The sequence below is a fragment of the Ahaetulla prasina genome, chromosome 9, assembly GCF_028640845.1.
Source record: "Ahaetulla prasina isolate Xishuangbanna chromosome 9, ASM2864084v1, whole genome shotgun sequence".
Taxonomy (NCBI): Eukaryota; Metazoa; Chordata; class Lepidosauria; order Squamata; family Colubridae; genus Ahaetulla; species Ahaetulla prasina.
Window position 1 is genome coordinate 12,484,737 of NC_080547.1, and position 27,579 is coordinate 12,512,315.

A 27,579-nucleotide genomic window follows, 5' to 3' on the forward strand; every position below is an offset into this window, starting at 1 on the left:
TATCTATCTATCTATCTATCTAGCCATCCATCCATCCATCCATCCATCCATCCATCCATCCATCCATCCATCCATCCATCCATCTATCTATCTATCTATCTATCTATCTATCTATCTATCTACCTACCTACCTACCTACCTACTTACCTACCTACCTACCTATCATTTCTCTAGATGCATTGCGGTCTCCAAATCTCCATCATTTAGGGGCATCTAAGGTCTAGAACGGATTTCAAGACCTGTCTTTTGGCCAAAATCTTTGTCTTTAGATCAAAATCTTAATGAAAGAATCAGGACTGAGGTTTTCCACAATGACTTTCAACAAGTAAAGGATCAAAGACTTTTTCAACAAGTACAAGCTGTCTCCTCCTCTCTTCTTCCCAAATGAAAAGGTGATAAAAATCATGCCTTGGTCACCTGGCCCAGCCTCCCCTTGCCCTGGACTAAGCATCTATCAAGATTTCTCATCCGCTTATCTCGGGAAATCCATTTTTTTTGTTCTCACTGCCTCTTACAAGGTAGTGAATGTTCATCTCTCATTCAAGATAAGTATCTCAAAAATGAGAGAGATCAAAATTGCGTTCAGCATTTTTCTTCTTTTCCTAATTGCGATCTAGCGATTCTCAGGATAGCAATCTGACTAAGAATTATGTTAAATATTAGCAGGGGTTATGAATGATTGCGCAACGCAAGGTAAAAACAGTAAGACTCAGCAATAAAAGATTATGACTAGATCTACATTAAAAAAAACAAACTGATGTGATGCCACCCATGATATCATCCCCAGCTTGCCTGAGGCCCTTCTAACTTGTACAAGTTCAACAATGTTCTCCTGGTTATGGGGAACAATGGATTGACATGAGACCAAGGTCTCCTCCTGCATCTTCCTTAACTACTTGCCCTTCCCAACCAGGGTGACCCAAGGTGGCCCCTTTTCACAGTTGAATGGACATCCCCTCTCAGTTCCCCCTACCATTTTCCATGTGGTTTCTCTCAATGAAATTCCTGCTAAGGTCTGCCTTGCAGATCTTCTCAACGTGCCTCATGCATACATTCAGGAGGTCATCTCTGAGTATCCCCATTGCTGGACTCATGTTCTCTCCTTCAAGCAAGATGCTGTATGTCGGCAGAGATGGAGGGATAACATAGCTTCTCATCATTGCTCCAAATTCCTGGGAAGAGAGAAGGGAGAAGAGAGAGGAGAGAGGAGAGAGGAGAGGGAATAGGGAGGGGGAGGGAGGGGGAGGAGGAGGAGAAGAAGATGAGGAGGAGGAGGAGCAGGAAGAGAAAGAGGAGGAAGAAGAGAGAGAAGAAGAAGAAGAGAGAGAAGAAGAAGAAGAGAGAGAGAAGAAGAGGAGGAGGAGGAAGAGGAGGAGGAGGAGGAGGAGGAGGAAGAAGAAGAAGAAGGAGAAGGAGGAGGAGGAGGAGGAGAAGGAGGAGGAGGAGGAGGAGGAGGAAGAAGAAGAAGAAGAAGAAGAAGAAGAAGAAGAAGAAGAAGAAGAAGAAGAAGAAGAAGAAGAAGAAGAAGAAGAAGAAGAAGAAGAAGAAGAAGAAGAAGAAGAAGAAGAAGAAGAAGAAGTTTTCAATGTGAGGGTATATTGCAAAAATATACGAGGTTGCCAATTTCAACACATACTTAATAAGATAGGTTTGCCTGAAATGTAAACCAAATTAAATTCCCCCCTGGCTAATTAACCTTATTAAAGCCATCCCAGGTGGATCCTACTGCCAGGCAGAATGCACATGCATTCCCATTAATATGTATCGACAATTTTAATGGGAGGAGGGCAGCGTTGCTACCAGGTAAGCCCAGACACATTGAGATGGAAATGGAAGCTTTTCTTAATCTAAGGAGATGATGTCAACGGATTCAATGCCTTAGCAGTTGATTAGGCTGAAATCATCCTTGTTGATGGACTTTGTTCTCCCAAGCCACCCGAGAAAACTGTACCTGTAGGAAGAGCACAGAGTCGCTGATTAGGCCAATCTGTTCCCTGGTTTCCTTGTCCTCCTGCAACAATTTGACTCTCTCTTCCAGTTCCTCCACAATCTCCTTGATGTTCTCCACGGCCATCTTCTCCCGGTGATCCAGGCCGGCCTTGACCTCATCCCGCTGTTTCTCAAAGTCACGGATCAGCTCTTTGAAATGTTGGTCTACGGTGGCTTTTTCGTTGGCGGTAAAATTCTAAACGGAGACCCCCGAAAAGGGTGAAGAGAAAACCCATTTTCCATTAAAAAATCTCGAAACAGCCTTCGCAGAGCCACTATTCATTTAAGATCTTCCTTCAGGAACAGGACTCTCTATTTTGTAAGGAGGCGAACCTCTCTTTCTATGAAAAAATCCTCACTTTAAACCAAGGGATTTTAATTCTTTCTCACCATCAATCAAAGGCTCTGAAGACTTCGGGCATAACTCCCGGAGATCTCCAAAAGTAGCGATCAAATTATAATTTCAAAGTATTCATACAGGAGAAGTTATTAAACCCAGGATTGGGGAATAATCTTTAACTGGATGTAATCTTAATAGAAAATGACTGCAACTTTTTGGAGTTTGGCTTTCAGATAAAAGAAAAATGTTGGCTTCTTTTGCCAGTAATAAGTTCAGCAAAAATTTCATTTCCCTAGTCATGTATTTAGATTAGATCAGTGGTGGGGTTCAGCTGGTTCTTTCCGGATTGCGCGAACCTGTAGCAGTGACTGGGAGAGGCTCTGCCCACCCACCCAAACGTAATGCGCGACTACTGCGTATGCACAGAAGGCCATGTGCATGTGCAGAAGTCCATGCATATGCTCAGAAGGCCATGCACATGTGCAGAAGGCCATGCACAGCCGCAGAAGGCCATGGGCATGTGAAGAAGGCCATAGGCATGTGCAAAAGGCCTGTGCATGTGCAGAAGATCATGCATATGCGCAGAAGGCCATGCACATGCGCAGAAGGCCATGTGTATGTGCCAAAGGCCATGGGCATGTGCCAAAGGCCATGGGCATGCGCAGAAGGCCATTCATATGCATAGAAGGCCATGGGCATGCGCAGAAGGCCATGTGTATGTGCAGAAGGACATACGCATGCGCAGAGGTGATGTGTGCAAGCGCAGCGAGCATGCCCGCACGCTCATATTTGTGAACCGGTAGGGAAGGTAATTGAATCCCACCTCTGATTTTGATATGGGATAAATAGAGAATCCAGAGGCGGTCATTTCAATTCTGTCATTCACATTCGAGATGCTTTCGTTGGAGCAACCACTTCTGAGCAGCCTAAAATCCCAGCGACGGAACCAGCGGTGGGATTCAGCCGGTTCGCACCATTTCGGGAGAACCGGTTGTTAACTTTCTGAGCAGTTTGGCAAACTGGTTGTTGGAAGAAATCATTAGGGCAGAGAACTGGTTGGTAAATTAAATTATTTGAATCCCACCACTGGAAGGAACCATCCTACCAAAGAACCAGCCACGTATTTTAATTTTTTGTTAAAAAATAATTTGCTGAGCAAGGAGAAACCACAGAAGTTGTCTGCAGAAATCATGCCACGACTTGCAGCCGAGATCTAACGAATCCTCCCCTTGTGGCTTCCTTGCTCATTCATAAGGCTTCTTACCACCCATTCAAGTCAAGCGATAGGTTTCTGCTGAGAACTTTTTTTCTTCTCACAGGAAAATTATCCGCTAAATTTCTCCCAAAACGCAGACAGTTTCTTTGCGGTCATGGCAAGAAGACTATCCATAAATGATGTCAAATTCTGAGTGCATGGGGTAGGCGTGGGTGTGAATGAATTCAGGATTCTTAGGTATGTGTGTATAGCCTCAAACTAGAAACATCACTATTATAAAATTCACAGGAAATAATAACAATAATAACAACAACAACAACAACAACAACAACAATAACCCATATCAACCATCAGCACCAATCAATGGTATTTGTGATGCCTTTTTGAATGTTTAGTTGACTGAGTTGCATGTTTAATGAATAAAGATAATAATAATAATAATAATAATAACAACAATAATAATAATAATAATAATAATAATAACAACAACAACAACAACAACACAACCAAGTTGCTAAAATAATCCACTGGTCATTACGTAAAAAATACAACTTGCCTGTATCCAAAAAGTCCTGGGAACATAAAGTGGAAAAAGTTACAGAAAATGAGAAGGTGGAAGATCTTGTGGGACTTTTGAATACAGATGGATCGTCACTTGGAACACAACACGCCAGATATCACAGTTGTCGAAAACCGAAACGTACAATTTATTGACATCTCAGCACCAGGAAATGCCAGAGTCGAAGAAAAAGAACTGGAAAAAATCATGAAATATCGCGACCTGGCCATTGAAACTACACAGCTATGGATGAAACATGTAACAGTGATATCCATTGTCATCGGGGCGCTTGGGACCATGTCCAAGAATTTTATAAGATACATCAGCAAATTGCAGCTTCCTGAAATAACAGCAATGGAACTGCAAAAAACTGCACTACTTAGAACATTGTATATCTTAAGAAGGTACTTGGTTGATACTTAGGACGCTGGCAGTAACCCGTATCAACCATTAGCACCAGTCAATGGTATTTGTGATGCATTTTTGAATGTTCAGCTGACTGAGTTTCATGTTTAATGAATAAAGTAAATAATAATAATAATAATAGATCTGGGATTAATTCTGCTTTGATTAGATCTCATCTCATGGAAAGGTTATGTTCTGGGCACCACACCTTAAGAAGGACCTAGAAAACTGGAACAAGTTTGGAACAGAGCTGTCAAAGACCAGCGATGACATCCCACCGAAAAGATTAAGAGATGGAAACATAAAGAGAAGTATGAGTAGAGATGAGATCAAATACCTGAAAAGCAAAAGATTAAAGTTTAATCTTCATTGTTCTGGGATGAATCATTTGGGGGGAAAATGGATTTTAGCTATAGGGCACCAGATTTGGAGTGGGGAAATCCTATCAAAAAGCTGTGATCAACAAACCGAGTTATATCCTGTTATTATATTGGAAAGAGTTAACGTGGCACAAATTAAAAAGTGGACTGGTAGCATCTCTGCATGATGTCACTCTGGATCCACCACTCTAGGGTGAAAGAGGAAACTAAGGGGTGAAGAAATGGGTGTTTCCAACAAAGAGAAAATGACCCACGCCAGGTTCCATGGAGCTCCAGCACTGCAAATCCAAGCCAGACTTGCAGTGATTCTCAATAAACTCCAGTTGAGTCAAATGGACCTTGATGGAGCTGATGAACAGAAAGTAGCATGTAGGAGATGACCAGGCTAAGCCCGAGGGAGGGAGTCAAGTACATCATCAGTCATGAGTTCCTTCGCTCCCACAACAGATCTAAGTCCAGCCCACCCTGAATTCTATTGACTCTTATCTACTGCCAGTTTGCTTGGACTGTTAGTTGTTCAGATTCTTGTAGAACAGGGGTGTCAAACTCAAGGCCCGCAGGCCAAATCCAGCCCGCAATGTGGTCAGATCCGGCCCACAAGGCCGTCCTGAAAATATAAGGGGTCGGCCTGCATTGCTACAGTCCAGTCTACCCAATATGAAGCAGAAACATTGAGCCAGCATGGCTTCATCCCAGCTTATCCAATGTGAAGAGAGGCCCATGTCGCTTTGGCCCAGTCTACCCAATGCAAAGAGGAAACATGCCAACAGTTTGGGGAGTGGCATCAACCTGGCCATGCCCACCAGTTGGCCACACCCATCAAGGTCCCCCCCCAAGGTCAACCACAGCCCTGATGTGGCCCTCAATGAATTTGAGTTTGACACCCCTGTTGTAGAGAGTTTAAGCTTACAATAAATCTTTATACCCATTTGAACTGCCTGGATCTTCTGACTTCCCTGGTACTTGACACAGCATCGTGAAAGGGCTACGTTGACGTGTCCAACCAACATGGGTCGAGAGGCTCAGTTGCCACGGATGATCGGATTGAAACCAAGCGAACTCAAAAGGGGAAGTCAAGAGCTACCCATGAGAAGACCGAAGAGGAAGGAGATTGGTGCATTGCTCACCTTGATACGGTCTCTCTCCTTGTGCCACTTGTCCACTTCATCGTCAAGCTCAACGATCTTCAGCTGCAGCTGTTCTTTTTGCAAAGAGAGTTCGGTCTACAGGAGGAAGAGAGAAGGAGAGTGATGAAATCGCGTAGCCCCAAGTCAACTCTCATCTCTTTGGCCCTTGAATCACGGGGCCTCCAGCTACCGCTTGTTGGCAAGCGTTGAGTTGGACTTGGAAACCACCCACGTTTTTGATTGTTCTCCAGTACAGCCCAAAGCTCTGAGCGCCCAAAGCAAAGCTGTGAAGAATAAAGAGGCTTAGAAGCCGTCAAATCTATATATTTTTTTATTATTATTATTAATCGCTCGGGAAGAAATGGGAGTGGGACAAATGGACCTGTTCATTAAGAGGGGCAAGGAGAAGAGGTAGGTTTCAAAACCCAGCTGGGTTTGAATCAAAGCACCATGCCCAGGGTGCGCCTTTCCAACTCTAAATGCTTTTCGCGTTAATTGCTGGATGATGTCACCTTAATGTTGCAATTGATCAGAAGATGCCGTGGTTGCAACACGACTGTGGATTTGGGCCTGGCCCTTTGGCCCGGGGGACAAGAGAAGGTGGAGGAAGGAAAGGAAAGGAGGCTGTTGCTGAGCACTTGACCTCAATCCATCCATGCGGCTGCCCCTTCCCCCATTTTAAGGTGTGGTCTGGGCAGAGGGGAGCTAGAGACACCTTCATGGGTTCCTTAGCAAGTCCATGTACAAAGTGCCAATTTCATAAACACACGAAGGACCTTAGAAGGGAATATTTATGGCTCAGGGTTGAACTGTGGAGTCCTTTATTTATTTTATTTATTTGTCACAACCGTATATATAAGCATAAGCATGAAAATAACTATATAATATATAAGCATATATATGAGCATAAGTATGTAATAACTATATTAATTGGATATAATGAAAGGAAACAATAGGACAGGAACGGTAGGCACTCTTGTGCTCTTATGCACGCCCCTTACAGACCTCTTAGGAATGGGGTGAGGTCAATAGTAGACAGTTTTTGGTTGAAGCTTTGGGGATTTTGGGAAGAGACCACAGAGTCAGGTAGTTTATTCCAAGCATTAACAACTCTGTTACTGAAGTCATATTTTCTGCAATCAAGATTGGAGCAGTTCACATTAAGCTTAAATCTATTGTGTGCTCATATATTGTTGTGATTGAAGCTGAAGTAGTCTTCAACAGGAAGACTACTTTATTTCCTTGCTCCTCTCTGAGCTGGATTGTTGTCTTACAGATGTTTCATTACCCAAATAGGTAACTTCATCAGTGTCAGAAGAGAATGGGGTTGTATTGTATATAAACAGAGAGCAAACCCAATTCTCTTTTAGCACTGGTAATGAAAGGTTTGCAAGAAAACCACTAAGCTTAGAAAGCACCAAAGACCCACATTCCTTCTTCTCCTCCTCCTCCTCCCCCCTCTCCCCCTATTCTCCTTCTCCTCCATTCCAGAAAACCTCACTTCTTTCTAGCACTGAAGATGTTACCTATTTTGGTAATGAAACATCTGCAGGAAAACCACCAAACTCAGACAGGACCAAGGAGCCCACACAGTGGTGAGATTCAGTCCGTTCGCAGCTATTCGGGAGAACCGGTTGTTAACTTTCTAAGCAGTTTGGAGTACTGCTTGGTTGTTTGAAGAAATCTTATTCTGTGTTTTTTTTCCCCACTTTACAGGGCTAATCCTGTAAGGAAGGCAGGAAGGAAACATTCTGGAATTGTTTCTAGCCTAATCTTTATTGCCCTGCTTACAGAAACTGCCTCTCTGGTTAACCCTTATTACATTGTAACAGCTAAGGTGAAGCACCCATCGATGTGAGTTGAGTTGGCCACACCCACACGGTCACATGATCACCGAGCCACACCTACCCAGCTGGTCATTAGGGCAGAGAATCGGTTGTTAAATTATTTGAATCCCACCACTGAGCCCACAAAAGGAATTTAAAACATCTGCGGTTGTGTTCACATTTGTGCAAGTTGAGGAACTGATGTGGCTTCCAACCATATGTGGTTCCTTACCTATGTGATGTATACCACATTAACAGTCCCATATCAGTTCTATGTATTCACATCCAAATGAGCCCCTGGATTCACAAGCTAACACAATTCACAAGCTAACACAAAGTTGATACAATCCAGCCTCCAGTTAGAGACACCTGGAGATGATTCCTGTGGAGGGTTCCTAAGCAGGGGGGTTGGACTACAAGACCTCCAAGGTCCCTTCCAACTCTGTTATTCTATTCTATTCTATTCTATTCTATTCTATTCTATTCTATTCTATTCTACTCTACTCTACTCTACTCTACTCTACTCTACTCAATTCTTCATTCCAATATTCTATTCTATTCTATTCTACTCTACTCTACTCTACTCTACTCTACTCTTCATTCCAATATTCCTATTCTATTCTATTCTATTTTCTATTCTATTCTATTCTATTCCATCCCATCCCATCCCATTCCATTCCATTCTCTATTTATTCCAATTTCTCTTCTTCTCTTCTCTTCTCTTCTCTTCTCTTCTCTTCTCTTCTCTTCTCTTCTCTTCTCTTCTCTTCCTGAGAAGCTCAGACTGAGTATCTGAAGGCCAACTCTCTCCCTTATTAATGATGTATAGAAACACACTTTGTATAAATAAGGAGGTGACATTTCGTTGCGATAGCTAATTAATTCATTAGCTCTTAGGTTTAACTCACTGCCTTCACCTCCTCTATGCAAATCAGCATTCCAGCCTCAGATAACAACCCAACTTTTGCTGAAGAGCTGAAGAAATCGCTCAAGTTTTGCTTCAGGTGCACGGGTCCCTGAGGCTGCAGATGACCCCCCTCCCCCCCCGGGAACCACTCCAAAACGTTGCTTCATTGTAATTTTTAATTTGGCAGAAGAGGGAAAGATGAAAGGCATGAAGAGTAATCATGTGAACTGTATGAAATTAATCTCATTTAATTTGCATGGAAATTAAATTACATGCCATTTAATGCTGGGCCTTGACCTACCTGCCTCCTGTTTGGTTCCGGGGACACCTCGTTTTCATAGTCCCCCACCCCACCCCCTCTCAGGTGGCCCAAGGCCCTTCCAAAGTTGAATCGACTCATGAGCGGGACCTTCCCAGCTTTCAGATCTCTAAGCCAAGCACCATCTCAGGAGTTCTTTTCTATCTTGGATCAGACTTTCTCTTGGCAAGAGCATGAAAGGCAATAGTTGTAAGTTGCTCCCTTAAGATAGGGATGGGATGGGTTGAAAAACGTTTCTCACTCGTTTGGACTACTGGCAGAATTCGGCACGCCTGAAGCAACCCTGACACCATTCATGAGAATGGCTTTTCTCACACTTCTTGTCTGTTTGCAAAAAAATAAAATAAAATCAAAATGCTTTTCTTGAGAGCTGGTGTATAGACCGGGGGTCAGCAATCTGCAGCTCTGGAGCCGCATGTGGCTCTTTCATCTCTCTGCTGAGGCTCCCTGTTGCTGGTCGGTGCCACAATTTTGAGAGAAGCTTCCAGTTAGGGAGGGGGGAAACATGGCGTGCCAGGAGGAGACTGTAGGGCAAGGGGAGGGTTTTCCAGTCAGTTCCACAATTGATAGGGCTTTTGGTTAGGACAGGTAGAGGAAAAAGGACACCACACTGAGACTCTATGGTGGAGGAACCGGTTCCAGAATTGAATGGGGACTTCCGGTTAGGACTTTTGTGGCTCTTTGAGGGTTTAAGGTTGCTGACTCCTGGTATAGAAGAATAGCTAATGTAACGAGTTGAGGAAAGTGGAGGGATTTATGCTTGGTTCAAAGATCTCCCCCTCTTCCAGGGTTTGTTACCGCACAAGTTGTTTGCATCCCGATTTCATTAACAGTAAAAGCACTCAAGCAACTTATCCTCTTATAGGAGGTGTAAAATACAAAATAATGCACAATAGAAGCATGCAACAGAGACAATGCAACGTTTGGCGTCGCTGCAACCCAGGTGGGAGTTTTAAACAGAGGTGGTTTCCACATATTTTTACCACCAGTTCGCCACACGCGCACATTCTCGCTTCATGCACCAGTGTGCCTTCCACACATGTGCTTTGCTTGTGCGTGGGCCTTCTGCGCATGCGCCCGGCCTCGAAAATGTGGCTAAATAGGATGACATAGCGCCGGGGTGGGAGAGCGGGTTCACCTGTGATCGCCGCTACCAGTTTGCCCGAACCGGTCTGAATACCACCATTGGTTTTAAAGGAAGGTTTGCTAAGTAAATTGTAACTATCCTGTTCTCAGATAATGAGGTGCCGTAATGAGTGGTATTACTCACCCAACGTTATGACTTTGTAAGATGTGTGAACCAGTGAGAGAGAGAAAAAAACAGTGACGCGCATAAGAAGAAGTGATGATAATTAAAAACTGTGCAAATAAATTTGTGGACAGAACGGAAGTCTTCCTGCCAGCTAACCCTGATGCTTTCCACCTGTAAAGAAAGAAAAACGGAGGGGCACCTGGGGGCACTGCGAAGCTCGGTGGAAGTCTAGACTTGGTCCTGATCAATTCAAATTCAAATTTCTAGATTCTACCACATCGCAAGATCTAAAATGGACAGCTAATATCAAAAACATCATTAAAAAAGGACAACAAAGAATGTTCTTTCTGCGCCAACTCAGAAAGCTCAAACTGCCCAAGGAGCTGCTGATCCAATTCTACAGAGGAATTATTGAGTCTGTCATTTGCACCTCTATAACTGTCTGGTTCGGTTCTGCAACCCAACAAGAAAAACACAGACTTCAGAGGATAATTAGAACTGCAGAAAAAATAATTGCTACCAACCTGCCTTCTATGGAGGACCTGTATACTGCACGAATCAAGAAGAGGGCTGTGAAAATATTTGCAGATCCCTCGCATCCTGGACATAAACTGTTTCAACTCCTACCCTCAAAACGACGCTATAGAGCACTGCACACCAGAACAACTAGACACAAGAACAGTTTTTTCCTGAAGGCCATCACTCTGCTAAACAAATAATTCCCTCAACACTGTCAGACTGAATCTGCACTACTATTAATCTTCTCATAGTTCCCATCACCAATCTCTTTCCACTTATGACTGTATGACTGTAACTTTGTTGCTGGCAATCCTTATGATTTATATTGATATATTGACCATCAATTGTGTTGTAAATGTTGTACCTTGATGAAGGTAACTTTTCTTTTATGTACACTGAGAGCATATGCACCAAGACAAATTCCTTGTGTGTCCAATCACACTTGGCCAATAAAAATTCTATTCTATTCTATTCTATCACGCCAGGTGGTATCCCACCTTGCTTCTGATGGCCGTGGAACTGCTCCAGGCCTAAGAAATAATTAATCTCTTCTACCTTCTGCCTCAGAAGGGGGAAGTTCTACTGACCCCAGGATCTGGTTGGCTGCTAATGAAATGGATTAATTGGGACAGTCCTAATTACAGCTGGAGGCACGCAGCAGGGAGATGGCGCGATGTAAAGCGTGTTCTATTGATGATGCCTTGTGTCATTCCAGTTTTATCCACTTTCTCCCAAGAAAGAATTCTTTCTGACCCAAGGACCTTCTCTTGGGAACATCTGCACGGAAAAGAAAAGAGGGACCACACAATCGGGCGCCTTCTTTCATCACAACCCTGAATAATGAAGTTGTTTTTTTTATTTGCATTTATATCCCGCCCTTCTCTGAAGACTCAGACTCCGAAGACTACACTATGTCAAGCAATAGTCTTCACCCATTTGTATATAAAATATACAAAGTCAACTTTTATTGCCCCCAACAATCTGGGTCCTCATTTTACCTACCTTATAAAGGATGGAAGGCTGAGTCAACCTTGGGCCTAGTGGGGCTTGAACCTGCAGTAATTGCAGGCAGCTGCTGTTAATAACAGACTGTCTTACCAGTCTGAGCCACCAGAGGCCCCTATAAGATGCCTCTCTCTTTCTCCAATAGAGCTGTTGAAGTGACGAGATTGTCCTTCAGGTCATTTCTTAATAATACTCATTTACCAGAAACTCTCTGGAGCACAATGAAAACTCACTTGGCTTTTCAAGTATCACAGTGATCTCCCCCCCCCCCCCGTGTAGAACCACTCTGGAGTTGGACAAAGATTCTCTCAAAACATTGCTCTACCCCATCTGGGAAAGAAGAGTTACTCATCCTTCATACGCAAGCGATGTTCTCATTCACTCCCTTGATTTACTTCCATATTACTCACACATTCAATATGATCTGCGCGCTAGCTTGGGAACTACCCGATGGATTTTCTGGAACTCCGTTGCTATGTAGCAGCAAAGTCCAGTTGTCCAGTTACTGCCACACTTTGCCAAGAGAAAGACTCGAGACCAGGAAGGTGAGAGAAACAGACTTTATTGATGCATCAGAGCCCAGTGTGTTCAAACACCAAAGTCTGGACTGCCCGGGATACGCCCAGGCAGGTGGTTTTAAAGACTTCAATTCAAAAAGAAGAAGTAACTATGGAAAATTACAGAAAGTACAGTTTCATATCTTAGCAACACATTTCATACAACAAAAAGCACCTAATATCCAAATATGGTAATGGTTGAGCAAATATCATACACCACCCATATGGTTTCCTGTTATGTTCCATTTCTTGTAGGTTTCAACAATGTTCCCGTAGAGCAGGCACTTCCAGTTCCTCATTTATAGTAAGGTCAAAAAGCAAACAATCAAGAGATATAAAATGTAAGGTTTTGAATACAAGGTAGATATATATGTAAGAGTACAGGTATCATATTAAAAGGGAAAACCATGGATTATTCCAATGCTCCCACCTCAGCTACAGGTTGCAGAATGACCTGTGCATGTCAGGGAGAAGACAGGAAACATGAGGAATGCCTCCACCGTTCCAGCATCTGCCTGTTTTCAAACTATCTTCAAGGTCTATCTAGGGCAGGGTTTCCCAGCCTTGATGATTTCCAGTTCATATAACTGGATGCACAGCCATGGCTGAGAATTCTGGAAGTAGAAGTCTACTCACTGTCAATATGCCAAGATTGGAAAACACTGGTCTATGGTGTTTGCCTGGGTGTGTCCAATGCTTACTCAAGAACAACCTTCTTCAACCTGGAATCTTTCTGCAGCATCAAAACAACCAGCGACCACAATTCCTATCAGCCCCCAAGGATTTGTCTTACCAGGAAGAGCTATATTGGTTCCACCCGAAGTTACAATTTTGCATAGCCAGTCTTGTTTGATTATTGGCCCTGTGGAGCAGGGGTGAAATGCTCCCGGTTTGGACCGGATCGCACAATCCGGTAGCGATGGTGGCGGGTGGTTCGGAGAACCGGTGGCAAAAATCCCTGCCCGCACCACCGTCCATGCCCAGCTGAGCCATGTGATCGCCTTTTTTTTTTTACTTTTAAAAGCATTTTTTACAACCTATTCGGCGGAATAAGTTGTAAAAATACTTTTAAAAGTAAAAAAAAAGGCTCTGACGATCACAGCTGAGCCATGTGATCATCAGAGGCTTTTTTTTTAACTTTTAAAAGCAATGCAGGACAAAAGGACAAAGATCACGTGCCACAGCTGATCACACACACACCCCAGTGCGCTTTTCTACGTACCACATGCCTCCTTTTAATGTGCACTGTGCACATGCACCTCGCATTTGGTGCGTAGTGCACATGCGCAGCCAGCGAACCAGTAGTTAAACGGGTTCAGATTTCACTACTGCTGTGGAAGTACCAACAATGTCCCTGATTTTGAACTCCATCTACACAGAGAAGTTGCACAGATTCAGGACGATGTAGGTTAGAGGTAAAAAATCAACCTCCATATGGTTGGTTTCCGACTTCAGAAGACTTATTGTGGAGATAGATTTGAAGCTTTGTCTCTGAAAGTGTAGGATGAATAGTTTCCTAGCTTCTTGGATTTCTCTCCTTCTCCGTGGTCTCCTTTCACATCTCCTGTCCTCCCTAGATGATCTGAGAAGGAGTTTTGCACAGAGCGGCTTGTTGGGTGGTGTCTTTTTCTTATCCACCATGAAAAATAAATGTGAGAAGCTGGAGGCTTGTGGAGAAATGGGACCAGGCACCATCCAGTTGCCACTTCGGACAAACTCGTGTTGGCCACCTAGGCAAAATACTGACCATTGCAGAAGAAGACTAAGCAAATGGACCTTCTGCAGAAGGTTTAAGGGGAAAGTTAGGGCTGGCTCTCAAATGGCCCAGAAATGTCCATCTAGGGGCCTCTGGTGGCTCAACAGACTAATGCAGTCTGTTATTAACAGCAGCTGCTTGCAATTACTGCAGGTTCAAGTCCCACCAGGCCCAAGGTTGACTCAGCCTTCCATCCTTTATAAGGTAGGTAAAATGAGGACCCAGATTGTTGGGGGGCAATAAGTTGACTTTGTATATAATATACAAATGGATGAAGACTATTGCTTGACATAGTGTAAGCCGCCCTGAGTCTTCGGAGAAGGGCGGGATATAAATGCAAATAAAGAAAAAAATCTTCACCCTCGTCAAGAATTCCCTGTCGATTTATCCCCAGAAATAAAGAAGAGCAACTGATTAAGAATCAGTCCAGCCATCTCAGTGAAACCTGACCGCAGTATCATATAATTAGATCTAGAATATATTAGGAGGGAGGGCTGGCAAGGTTAGAAGTCAGCCAACGTTTTGATTTATTAAGCAGGCGCATCTGCTGCATGCAGAAACCAAGAAGCCGTGTGGACTGCCAGCCAATGCTCAGCGGTTGGTGTTCTTGGTGTGCTCCCAAATGCCTGCCAGCTTTGAATGTGCCTTCCCCAAGCTGCCATGTTCAGAACAGGAAGGATATACGAGCATGCCTTGCAGGAGATTTCTGAGAAGATCATGTGAGGTCTCCTGAAATCCAAAGGGAGGCAGAAATGGCCTCCTTTGAAATTCCTCCCAGCAATTCACCGGGATTGGATTTCTTTCTAGCCAGATTCCCAGGGTGTGTTCACACGGCACCTTTGTGGGAACCGAAGCTCCGTTCTTCTTGAGAACGTCAGGTGACTTAGTCTTGGCATACACGTCAGCTGTTGACTTACCGTTCTTCTAAAGACTAGGCAACACTCGGGTGTATGGTGTTGGTTCACAAGCTTTAGAGAGGTCCTCTATGGGTGAAGGACAAGGTAGGAGGTATCTGAGGAGTATCCTATTTCACGCAGGTTTTAACAGGTGTCTTCCTGAATAAGCTCGAGGATGGAAGCAGCAAATAATATACAAGGCAGAGGTCGGCAACCTAAAAGAGCCGCAAAGGTCCTAACTGGAAGTCCCCGTTCAATTCTAGAGCCGACTAGAAGTCGGTTCCCCCACCATAGAGTCTCCTCCTAGCGCAGCATCCTTTTTCCTCTACCTGTCCTAAATGAAAGCCCTATCAATTGTGGAGCTGACCAGCAACTGAGAGCTGCACCAGGGGGATGAAAGAGCCACATGCGGTTCCAGAGATGTGGGTTGCTGACCCCTGACCTAAGGAATCATAAAGAGACAGTACCGCCAAGAAAATGAATGCTACTATTGTCACATATTTCATTTCTATCTTGATCCAGATAGGAGACCAATAATCAATAGCGCATGAATGAATGAATAGAGGTAAGTAAAGGTAAAGGTAAAGGTTCCCCTTGCACATATGTGCTAGTCGTTGCCAACTCTAGGGGGCAGTACTCATCTCCATTTCAAAGCCGAAGAGCCAGCGCTGTCCGAAGACGTCTCCGTGGTCATGTGGCCGGCATGACTCAATGCCAAAGGCGCACGGAACACTGTTCCCTTCCCACCAAAGGTGGTCCCTATTTTTTCTACTTGCATTTTTACGTGCTTTCGAAACTGCTAGGTTGGCAGAAGCTGAGACAAGTAACGGGAGCTCACCCCATTACATGGCAGCACTAGGGATTCGAACCGCCGAGTTGCCGACCTTTCGATCGACAAGCTCAACGTCCTAGCCCCTGAGCCACCGCGTCCCCTTGAATAGAGGTAAAAAGGAGTCTAAAAACCACATCTTTCCATATCATTTTCAGATATTCTGAAATGGGATAAGATCACAGGTGGAGGAGCCGCCATAAAACTTTTGGCATTCTACAGCATCTTATTCTCAAAATAAGACAGGAATCAAAATATTTTTCTGTTAGTTTCGGATATTTTTTTCCCCTTCTAGTCATTGCTTTTAAGCTCAGTTTTTTTGTTTTCTTAGTTGCTCTAAAATATTGCAATTAACTTCAAATTTCTGCTCTGTTAGACTCTCTAATGGGTGTGTGTGTGTATATATGTGTGTTTAGTTTTGTAGGAACCATTTCAGCCTCTTAAACTGAGGAAGGACAAAACAAGGAAATCTAATATTAGAAGTTTTCATCACTACAAGGAACCTGTTCTCCAGAAAACTGATGACTCCCACTTTATATTCGAAACCAATTTACCCCAAAAGTAGTTTGCACTAAAACAACATATTGCTCACCCAGGTATGTTTGCTGGGAAAACGTACAACTCCAACTGCTGTGAGGATTGCAACTAAATTCAGAGATATTAGAAAAGATTAATGAGGGTGAAATGGGACATTACCAATATGAGTGAAAAAAGGAATCTAACTCTTGGCCCTGGTTCAACAGTGCGGAATATATCAAAGAGATTGGAGATAAGTTAAGCCAAATTGAAATCCTACCGACATGTACCGCTAAGCCATGTTTGATTAATTCTGGTTTATGGACCACACAACCGTTGGTTATGCAATAGACTAAACAACAGTCCATGGCTTACAAATGTGTGACCAGGCCCAGCATTTAGTTCAGCTATCACACAATCCTGTTTATTTTAACCATGGTTTGCTTAACAGACATCCATACATTTCATATAACTGTTCCATTTTGTAGACCATTTAGATTCATTTTTTAATGCTTTTTTTCTTCTGAAACGGCATAAAAAAAGCACTTGCAATACGTAAAGGACATATAAAAGTTCAATAGAAGTGTGTGGCTAGAACGCTGTTCAATGGAACAGCAACGCCAAGATGGCGACATGAGCGCAAATACTGGCATTATCTATGCGCAGCTTAGTCTCTGATGCGAGTCCATAAACCACCGATCCTGCGCAGACTGCACTGGCTACCTGTTGTCTTCCGGGTGCGCTTCAAGGTATTGGTTACCACCTTCAAAGCGCTCCATGGCTTAGGACCGGGTTACTTACGGGACCGTCTACTGCCGTCTTCTATCTCCCAGCGACCAGTGCGTTCCCATAGAGAGGGACTCCTTAGGGTGCCGTCAGCCAAACAATATCGACTGGCGGCCCCCAGGGGGAGGACCTTCTCTGTGGGGGCTCCTACCCTGTGGAACGAGCTTCCCCCTGGACTTCGACAATTACCTGACCTTAGGACCTTTCGCTGCAAACTTAAAACCTATTTATTTCATACGGCTGGACTGGCTTGATTTTTAAATTTTTAATTTAATTTAAATGGGTTTTAAATTTTTGTAATTTTATGGGTGTAATTTGTATTTTAAATTTTTTGACAAATTGAATAAGTTTTTTAAGGGTTGTTTTTTAATATTGTATGTGTCTGTGTTTGTATTTTATTTGGTTGTTCACCGCCCTGAGTCCTTCGGGAGAAGGGCGGTATACAAATTAAATTATTATTATTATTATTATTATTATTATTATTATTATTATTATTATTATTATTATTATTATTATTATTATTATTATTATTATTATTAAACCACGGGCATTGTCATCATTATACCTGTGTGTCTCCGAAAATACAACCTACTCAGAAAGTAAGTCCTAGCTTGATTGTACACGTGGGCTCAATATAAGCCCTAATTAAGACCCCGCCCACTCCAGGGTGCACGGGTAAAAATTAAGCTAGGGTGGAGATTGGGGGTGGTGGAGCTCTCCTACTATTTGCTTTTGCAGACAGTTGCAGCCAGGCCTCTCACACCTCAGCCTGTTTCTTCTGAAGCCAATAAGGCTATCCTGAAGGCCTCTGTAGCCGATAACAGAGCTCCGGATTGATCAGGAGCTCTGTTATCGGCTACAGAGGCCTTTAGGAAAGCCTTGCCAGCTGCAGAAGAAACGGGCCGCAGTGTTTTATTTTATTTTATTTATTTATTTACTTCATCAAGCATGTATTTTATGACAGATACAAGTGCAAACGTAATTATAAATCCATGTAAAGGAGATGAATAAAAGAAAAACATTAGGACAGGGGCGGTAGGCACACCGATGCACTTATGCACGTCCTTTACCCCACTAGATTAAGAGAGAAGGGGGGAAGGAGGGAGGGAGAGATGAGAGAGGGAGGAAGGGAGAGGAAGGGAGAGAGAGGAGAGAGGGAGGGGGAGAGAAGAGAGAGAGAAGAGAGGGAGGGAGAGAGGGACGGAGGGAGAGGAAGGAAGAGAGGAGAGAGGGAGGAAGAGAGGAGGGCGGGAGAGAGGAGGGAGGGAGGGAGAGAGGAGAGAGGGAGGGAGAGCGGAGGGAGAGAGAGGGAAAGGGGGAGGGAGAGAGAGAGAGGAGAGAGGGTGGGAGAGAGGAGAGAGGCAGATGGAGAGAAGGAGAGGGAGGGAGGGAGAGAGAGAGAGAGAATTTCTATTCTTTCCACTCTAGACAGTCTACCAACATTTGGCAGGGGCATTGGACTACAGCAACCATAATTCCCTTCCAGGGTCCCCAGTGGCCAAATCCTCCTTCCTTAAGGAGCCATCTGTTGAGCTAGTTGCTTTGGAAGAAGAAGAAGGCAGGGAGAGAGAAAGGGATATTATTTCATTTCTATTTCATTCATTCAACTCCTTTGGGATGTTTGAATCATTTTCCCCAATTAAACTAAAACTTTAACTTCAGCAGCTGCTTTTGCTGGGTCATCGTCACCAGCTCCTGGCCTCAGAAGATGACCAGCAGAGGGCCTCTCTTTTGTTGTTGAGGAACCCGAAATTCGAGATCGCCCTTTCTCTCTCCCTTCTGTGCAATTATTTAATTCTTTTTTAATTGCTACCCTGACGGCCTCCCTCCTACACATTCCCACATCGCCTTGGCCTCCTTGCAAAACCTTTTGTGTCCTTCAGTCTCTTTGTCTTCCTTTCTGCAGCCCAGAAATTGGAGAGTCTTTGCAACCTTTCTCAACCTGGCCCACTTTAAGATGGGTGGATTCAAGTCGCCGAATTCCCCACCCATCTTAAAGCAGCCCAGGTTGAGAAACAATGTTTTGGGGGATGGAGAACCATCAGGCTAATTTAGGATACTGGATCCAATGTGGGTCAGTCAGAGGCTCAGTCTTTTGAGCTTTTGGACTCTGAAGTCCACCCTCAGGGAACTTCTCTCAGACCAGAACGTCTGTTTTGAGCTATGGAGATTCTCAGTCATCCAGATCATGGTTGTCCCAAAGGGGCTTTCTCAAAAGTCTTTCTTTGATTTTCTTTGAAGACATTTCGCTTCTCATTCAAAAAGCTTCTTCAGCTCTGACTGGATGGTGGGGAAGGAATGAAGGAAATGAGAAAGAGAGGGAGGGAGAAAGGGAGGGAGGGAAGGAAGGAAGGAAGGAAGGAAGGAAGGAAGGCAGGCAGGCAGGCAGGCTGGTAGGCAGGAAGGAAGGAAGGAAGGAAGGAAGGAAGGAAGGAAGGAAGGAAGGAAGGAAGGAAGGAAGGAAGGCTGGCAGGCAGGCAGGCAGGCAGGAAGGAAGGAAGGAAGGAAGGAAGGAAGGAAAGAAGGAAGGAAAGAAGGAAGGTGTCAGTGTTCCAGAAAAACCCCAACTCCAAGTAAAAACTCTGAAGCAAGCATCTTTCAAAGTTCTATTTACTAGGATAGGTAAACTGGCATATCTGAGAAATCTGAGAGGTCCGGGTTTTCCCTCAGTAAATCAAAACCCCCAAGACCATCCCCTCACTCCTCAGTCGATCACATGCTCCAATCGCCATCCATCCCATCTCGGGACAGCACTCCGACCACTCCTTCTCCAGATGCAGGATCGGCCTGACCTTGACCGACAGGAAGAATGCTATTATGTCTAAAGAGAACTCCTCTACTAAATCCCCTCCTCCTACTTTCCCATACATGAGAAAATGGCAGCACGGAAGCTTCTGGCCTAATGTGGCTTCCAAAACTGACAGAAGGAAGGAAGGAAGGAAGGAAGGAAGGAAGGAAGGAAGGAAGGAAGGAAGGAAGGAAGGAAGGAAGGAAGGAAGGAAGAAACAGAAGTCTATGGAGATTCTCAGTCATCCAGATCATGGTTGTCCCAAAGGTGCTTTCTCAAATGTCAACTGGACTTTCTTTGCTTTCCCTTGAAGACGTTTCGCTTCCCATCCAAGAAGCTTCTTCAGTTCATAATCTATGCACAGAATAGCTGAAAAACACTATAGCTGGAGGAGGGGCTCCAGCACAAGTCTGAAAACTCGAAAGACTAAACCGCTGGTCCCGGTCGACCGACCCAAACTGGAACCCGCAACATTATTTTGGGACATGTGTATTTGTTTTCATTCATAATTTATGATGCTGCATGGATTTCCTTTCCCATAAGCGTTATCTTCACATTTGTTCCCATCCTTCCCCAGAAGCATTTTTTTTTAATAAGTGGTATCCACAGTGTGTACGTTGTGCGTAAAAACCATAAAGAAGCTAGCTATGGCCCTGCTATTGAAGCCTCCGGTCTTGCTATATACATTGTGACAAACAAAAATGGAGCAGGACATGAATCATGCCATTGCAGACATCATCTTAAATACACCCCTGCGTAGAAATCCCTCCTCTTTTCTCAAAATAACTCTGGGAATGTTGCTCAGGTGAGTGAAAACTACTAGTCTAGGGTCATCCAGTAAATTCCCAGGTAACTTTCATCACCAAAACATTGGGGTGTGCTTTATGCAACACACCAACCCCAAAGCTGGGTGACTTGAGGATGGACCACGATGGAAACCAAGTTGAAATCTCCTATAAAGAATCAAGAACCGATGGATGAAAATTAATCAAGGAGAGGAGCAATCTAGAACTAAGGAGAAACTTCCTAACCGTGAGAACAATTAACCAGTGGAATGGCTTGCATCCGGTGCTCCAACTCTGGAGGCATTCAAGAAGAGACTGGACAGCCATTTGTCTCAAAGTAGAGGGTCTCCTGGTTGAGCAGAAGTTTGGACTAGAAGACTTCCAAGGTCCCTTCCAACTCTACTATTCGATTTGTTTCACTTCAGTTGGAGATTTTACAGTATCCTTCCTCTGCCACGCCCGCCAAGCCATGCCCACCGTGCCATGCCACACCCACCAAGCCACACCCACAGAACCGGTAGTAAAAAAAAAATTGAAACCCACCACTGAAACTAATCAAGGAGAGAAACAACCTGGAACTAAGGAGAAAATTCCTGACAGTTAGGAAAATTAAGTAGTGGAACAACTTGTCTCCAGAAGTTGTGAAGGCTTAAAAAGAGATTGGACAACTGCTTGTCTGAAATGGTTTAGGGTCTCCTGCTTGACCAGGGGGGTCGGACTCAGAGACCTCCAAAAGTCCCTTCCAGCTCTGTTATTCTGTTAAATCAGTGACATTCTGGTATTCTGAGAGAATCAAGTTAGAAGCTTGAATAGTTCTTAAAATAGCTCCAGCAAGAAGCCATCAGTAACTTAAAACACCCAAACGCCCTCCCCCTCCTATCTCCCAAAATACAGGAAATCCTGGTCCCACTAGAAACTGAGTCTATCCATGTCAGAACTAGCCAACAAACTGGGTTGGGCGAACCTTGATTCTAACTGAAAGCTCAGGGTGGTGTGCGAACCCAGCATCTTGGATTAATTCAGCAAATTGAGGTTCAATTAACCATGAGTAATATGCTGGGCAAACCTAGATGTGAGTGAGATATTTAGATTGTAGGTCTAGCCAGCGCGATCAACACCTTCCCCTCCCTAGTGTGTGCCCCACAGCCACATAAGGTTCGCCACCGCAGGTAGAGAACTCTGATTTGTTTAAATGTGAATGACTAAAAAAAGTAGGTGTATACAGTAATACATGTACGGGCAGGAGGAGAAATCTAAACTTCTCTGTTGAATGAAATTTGATCAGATTTAGACTACATTTTCTTTGTTATTTAGAGAAACAAGGGGTGCGTTCTTAAGAATTTCTCACCGAAGGGAAAGGGTAAGGAAAGAGGAAGAAAGAAGGAAGAAAGTAGGTAGGCAGGTAGGTAGGTAGGAAAGAAGGGAGGGAGAAGAAAGGATAGGAGGAGGAGGAGAAGATAGAGGGTTAGAAAAGATGGTAGTGAGAAGTGGGAAAGAGGCGGGGAAGTAGGAAAGCGAGGAGAAGGATGGTGGGGAAAGTCAAAGAAGGATGAGAAGGGAAGAAAGGATTAAGGGAGGGAGTGGCGGTCGAGCAGCCCTGATTGAGTATAATTTGAGTATAGGATCGATTGTTGGATAAGTGATTGTATTGTACACTGGTCAAATTGTGGGAATTATTATGGAAAAATAAAAAATTTTGCCCTGTAAAAGAATTTCTCACATTTTATTAAAAAAAAAAATTTAAGGAGGAGGAACAATAAGAGGATATACCCTTTAAAATAGTCCATCGAAGAAGGGAAAAAAATATTTTCCCAGAAAAATATAATAAAGGGAAGGTATATTTAATATTGCACGTTTTCACAGCAGTGAGAATTTGTATTTGCCCAATACTGGAAAAATGAGGTAACTCCTTCAGATATAAAATAGAACCCCCCAAAAATATTGACTGTGCAAGAATGGATGGGTTAACATTAAAGATACAGGATAAAGAAGACACAAAATATTTCTTAACCTGGGATTTATTTTATCAATGGTTAAATAATAAAGGTAGAAATTAGAAGTTGGAAGAATACTATTATATACAAGTAAAGAATATTATTACTGCTATTATTATGCATATGTAAAATGACCCAGACAGTACACTATCTATTAAGTATCTATATATATTAAAGAAAAATGTATAAATAAAAGTTATTTTTTTAAAAAAGAAGAAGAAATATAGGTAATCCTCGACTTACGACCATACTTAAGCCCAAAACTTATGTTGCAAAGTGAGATAGTAGTTAATTATATTTTGTCCAATTTTATAACTTTTCTTGCCACCGTTGTAAACTGACTCACATGCAGTTGTTAAGTTAGTAACATGGCATGTCACATGGTCGCAAAAGAGGATCACGTGACCCCGGGATGCTGGGACCGTCATAAATATGAACCGGTCACTTTTTTCAGTGCCATTGTAGCTTCGAACGGTCACTAAATGAACCGTTGTTAAGTCAAGGACTATCTGTATTTTTTTTTTAGAAAAAAAACATATCTGCCTTTGACAAATCCCATTCGCCAACCTCTTTGGCCTGCAATTCCTAAGGAGAAAGGACACTTGTTGCATTAAATCTTTAGGCAAAAGGAAATGCTATACAGTTCTTTGACAGATTCACAGAGTTGGAAGGGACCTTGTAGGTCATCTAGTCCAACCCCCCACCCAAGCAGGAGACCCTACACCATTCTGACAAAAGGCAGTCCAGACTCTTCTTGAAAACTTCCAGTGATGAAGCTCCCACAACTTCCAAAGGCCACTTCTGTTCCATGGGTGGATTGCTCTCACTGTCAGGAAATTTCTCCTTATTTCTAGCTTGAATCTTTCCTTGATCAGTTTCCACCAATTATTCCTTGTCTGGCCTTCAGTTGCTTTGGAGAATAGCTTGACCCCCTCCTCTCTGTGGCAGCCCCTCAGATATTGGAAGACTGCTATCCTGTCTCCCCTGGTCCTTCTCTTCACTAGACTAGCCAGGCCCAGTTCCTGCAACCGTTCATCGTATGTTTGAGCCTCCAGTCCCCTAAAATCATCCTTCTTGCTCTTCTCTGCACTCTTTCAAGAGTCTCAACATCTTTTTTATAGTGTGGTATAGTGCAGGTGTGGTCTTACTAAGGCTTTATAGAGTGGTATTAATACCTCACTTGATCTGGATTGTATCCCTCGGTGAATGCAGCTATTTTTTTCCTCAGCCTCTATGGAGGTTTTTAAAACTTCCATTACAATGTCCCTTTAAATGAGTGGAGCTAAAAGCTTTTCAAGACCGAAAGGAGGTTAGACGCTCAACAAGAGTGGAAATAGACAAAAAGAAAGCAACAGTTTCAAATGTAAGTTGTGTTGGTAATACGACGCTTCGGTTTTGTTTTTTTAATGCTTCCTCTGCCATCCACGAGGCTCCAAAATCCGTGTAATCCTGCCAGATTCCAGCAAATTGGTCTAATTTGCCTCCCTGCTAATCCTTAAAGCATCCGTCGCTGACAAACTCTTGTGGAATTGCAAACACTTACGGGTTTTTCACAAAGTTGGTGAATGAGTTTGCGCGTCGTGCTACAAGAAGCCATCTTCTTTAACTGTGGTTTGCTCAAGAAATCGTCAGCAAACCGAACCTGAGGCAAAGCCAACCGAAAGCCTAGAGAAATGGGTTCTTTAAAAGAGGGGTCTCCAAATCTGTCAACTTTTAAGACTTGTGGACTTCAACTCCCAGAATTCTGGGAATTGAAGTCCACAAGTCTTAAAGTTGCCAAGGTTGGAGACCCCTGCTTTAAAAGCTATGAAGCCCTTTTAAAGCAGCTCAGCCAGAGGTGGGTTTCAGCAGGTTCTGACCAGTTCTGGAGAACCGGTAGTAAAAATTCTGACTGGAATTCTCTATTCATCTATTCTCTGCCTCCCAAGTCCCAGCTGATTGGGAGGAAATGGGGATTTTGCAGTATCCTTCCCCTGGAGTGGGGAGGGAATGGAGATTTTACAGTATCCTTCCCCTGGAGTGGGGAGGGAATGGAGATTTTACAGTATCCTTCCGCTGGAGTGGGAGGAATGGAGATTTTACAGTATCCTTCCCTGGAGTGGGAGGAATGGAGATTTTACAGTATCCTTCCCTGGAGTGGGAGGAAATGGGGATTTTGCAGTATCCTTCCCCTGGAGTGGGGAGGGAATGGAGATTTTACAGTATCCTTCCCCTGGAGTGGGGAGGGAATGGAGATTTTACAGTATCCTTGCCCTGCCATGCCCACTAACCCACACCCACAGAACCGGTAGTAAAAAAAAAGAAGAAGAAATATAGGTAATCCTCGACTTACGACCATACTTGAACCCAAACTTATGTTGCAAAGTGAGATAGTAATTAAGTATATTTTGTCCGATTTTATAACTTCTCTTGCCACCGTTGTAAACCGACTCACATGCAGTTGTTAAGTTAGTAACATGGCATGTCAGATGGTCGCAAAAGAGGATCACGTGACCCCGGGATGCTGGGACCGTCATAAATATGAACCGGTCACTTTTTTCAGTGCCATTGTAGCTTCGAACGGTCACTAAATGAACCGTTGTTAAGTCAAGGACTATCTGTATTTTTTAGAAAAACATATCTGCCTTTGACAAATCCCATTCGCCAACCTCTTTGGCCTGCAATTCCTAAGGAGAAAGGACACTTGTTGCATTAAATCTTTAGGCAAAAGGAAATGCTATACAGTTCTTTGACAGATTCACAGAGTTGGAAGGGACCTTGTAGGTCATCTAGTCCAACCCCCCACCCAAGCAGGAGACCCTACACCATTCTGACAAAAGGCAGTCCAGACTCTTCTTGAAAGTTTCCAGTGATGAAGCTCCCACAACTTCCAAAGGCAACTTCTGTTCCATGGGTGGATTGCTCTCATTGTCAGGAAATTTCTCCTTATTTCTAGCTTGAATCTTTCCTTGATCAGTTTCCACCAATTATTCCTTGTCTGGCCTTCAGGTGCTTTGGAGAATAGCTTGACCCCCTCCTCTCTGTGGCAACCCCTCAGATATTGGAAAACTGCTATTCTGTCTCCCCTGGTCCTTCTCTTCACTAGACTAGCCAGGCCCAGTTCCTGCAACCGTTCATCGTATGTTTGAGCCTCCAGTCCCCTAAAATCATCCTTCTTGCTCTTCTCTGCACTCTTTCAAGAGTCTCAACATCTTTTTTATAGTGTGGTATAGTGCAGGTGTGGTCTTACTAAGGCTTTATAGAGTGGTATTAATACCTCACTTGATCTTGATTGTATCCCTCTGTGAATGCAGCTATTTTTTTCCTCAGCCTCTATGGAGGTTTTTAAAACTTCCATTACAATGTCCCTTTAAATGAGTGGAGCTAAAAGCTTTTCAAGACCGAAAGGAGGTTAGACTCTCAACAAGAGTGGAAATAAACAAAAAGAAAGCAACAGTTTCAAATGTAAGTTGTGTTGGTAATACGACGCTTCGGTTGTTTTTTTTTTAATGCTTCCTCTGCCATCCACGAGGCTCCAAAATCCGTGTAATCCTGCCAGATTCCAGCAAATTGGTCTAATTTGCCTCCCTGCTAATTCTTAAAGCATCCGTCGCTGACAAACCCTTGTGGAATTGCAAACACTTACGGGTTTTTCACAAAGTCGGTGAATGAGTTTGCGCATCGTGCTACAAGAAGCCATCTTCTTTAACTGCGGTTTGCTCAAAAAATCGTCAGCAAACCGAACCTGAGGCAAAGCCAACCGAAAGCCTAGAGAAATGGGTTCTTTAAAAGAGGGGTCTCCAAATCTGTCAACTTTTAAGACTTGTGGACTTCAACTCCCAGAATTCTGGGAATTGAAGTCCACAAGTCTTAAAGTTGCCAAGGTTGGAGACCCCTGCTTTAAAAGATATGAATCCCTTTTAAAGCAGCCCAGCCAGAGGTGGGTTTCAGCAGGTTCTGACCAGTTCTGGAGAACCGGTAGCAGAAATTTTGAGTAGTTTGGAGAACCGGTAGTAAAAATTCTGAGTAGTTCGGAGAACCAGTAGCAGAAATTTTGAGTAGTTTGGAGATCCGGTAGCAGAAATTTTGAGTAGTTTGGAGAACCGGTAGTAAAAAAAAAATTGAAACGCACCCCTGAGCCCAACGTAGCCCACACCCAAAACGCATCTTGCATGGGCTGATTCCCAACTTCAACAACTTGGCCGTTGCAAGAATAAAATGGGAAGAGAGAAGAGTGGGGAGAAAGAGTAAGATAGGCAGGTCATCTGCAGAATTTGAAAACATAACGTTGGGGGGGGGGAGAAAAAAAATGGAAACACATAATTTGAATACTTGTGGCTTCAAAGCCCACGCTGAGATCTTAAACTCCGATTGTTTTAAAGTGGTTCAAGCATTTTGCCTCTCGTCAAAAAACAGAAGCATTGAAACCGAAAATTATTTCCTTGTCTCAAACGCCTCTCACTCAAGCAGCTTGTGATGGGGCTCACAGAAATGACCCTCGCGTGGATTTTGAGATGGGATGAAGCGGAAAAACAGCTTTCCCATCCCGTCCGTATCTGCATTAACAGCCAATAGAATTCCAAAACAAATCAGCAAGAATTACACGTCGGAGCATGCCTACTTGGGCGGAGGCCTTGCAACCAGGCTGGGGGTGGGGTGGGGTGAGGGGGGCTTATGGATGTGGGGGTAAATAAAAGCAGGTTAACAGGTCTTTTGTGATAAGGGCCACAGGTCCAAATCGTTACTTAAAGAAAATTAGAATTACTTTTCCCGAGGTGTGTGTTTTGGCCGAGAGGTCAGGGAAATAATTAGTCCACGGGTAGATTATCTTTGCAGGGACTCGGGGGGG

At 43.6% G+C, this 27,579-nt stretch overlaps 1 protein-coding gene across 2 annotated transcripts in view; it reads right to left on the bottom strand.

The window, feature by feature from the left end:
* Positions 1 to 27,579, bottom strand: part of TRIM29 (tripartite motif containing 29) — a 50,713-nt gene that overhangs the window by 19,921 nt on the left and 3,213 nt on the right. For both annotated transcript variants that reach the window (XM_058194088.1, XM_058194087.1), the window contains exons 2-4: positions 6,017 to 6,112; positions 1,952 to 2,185; positions 974 to 1,172 (exon numbers count right to left, since the gene is read on the bottom strand). In XM_058194088.1, coding sequence (XP_058050071.1) covers positions 974 to 1,172; positions 1,952 to 2,185; positions 6,017 to 6,112 — 529 coding nt within the window. The remainder of the gene's footprint in view (positions 1 to 973; positions 1,173 to 1,951; positions 2,186 to 6,016; positions 6,113 to 27,579) is intronic.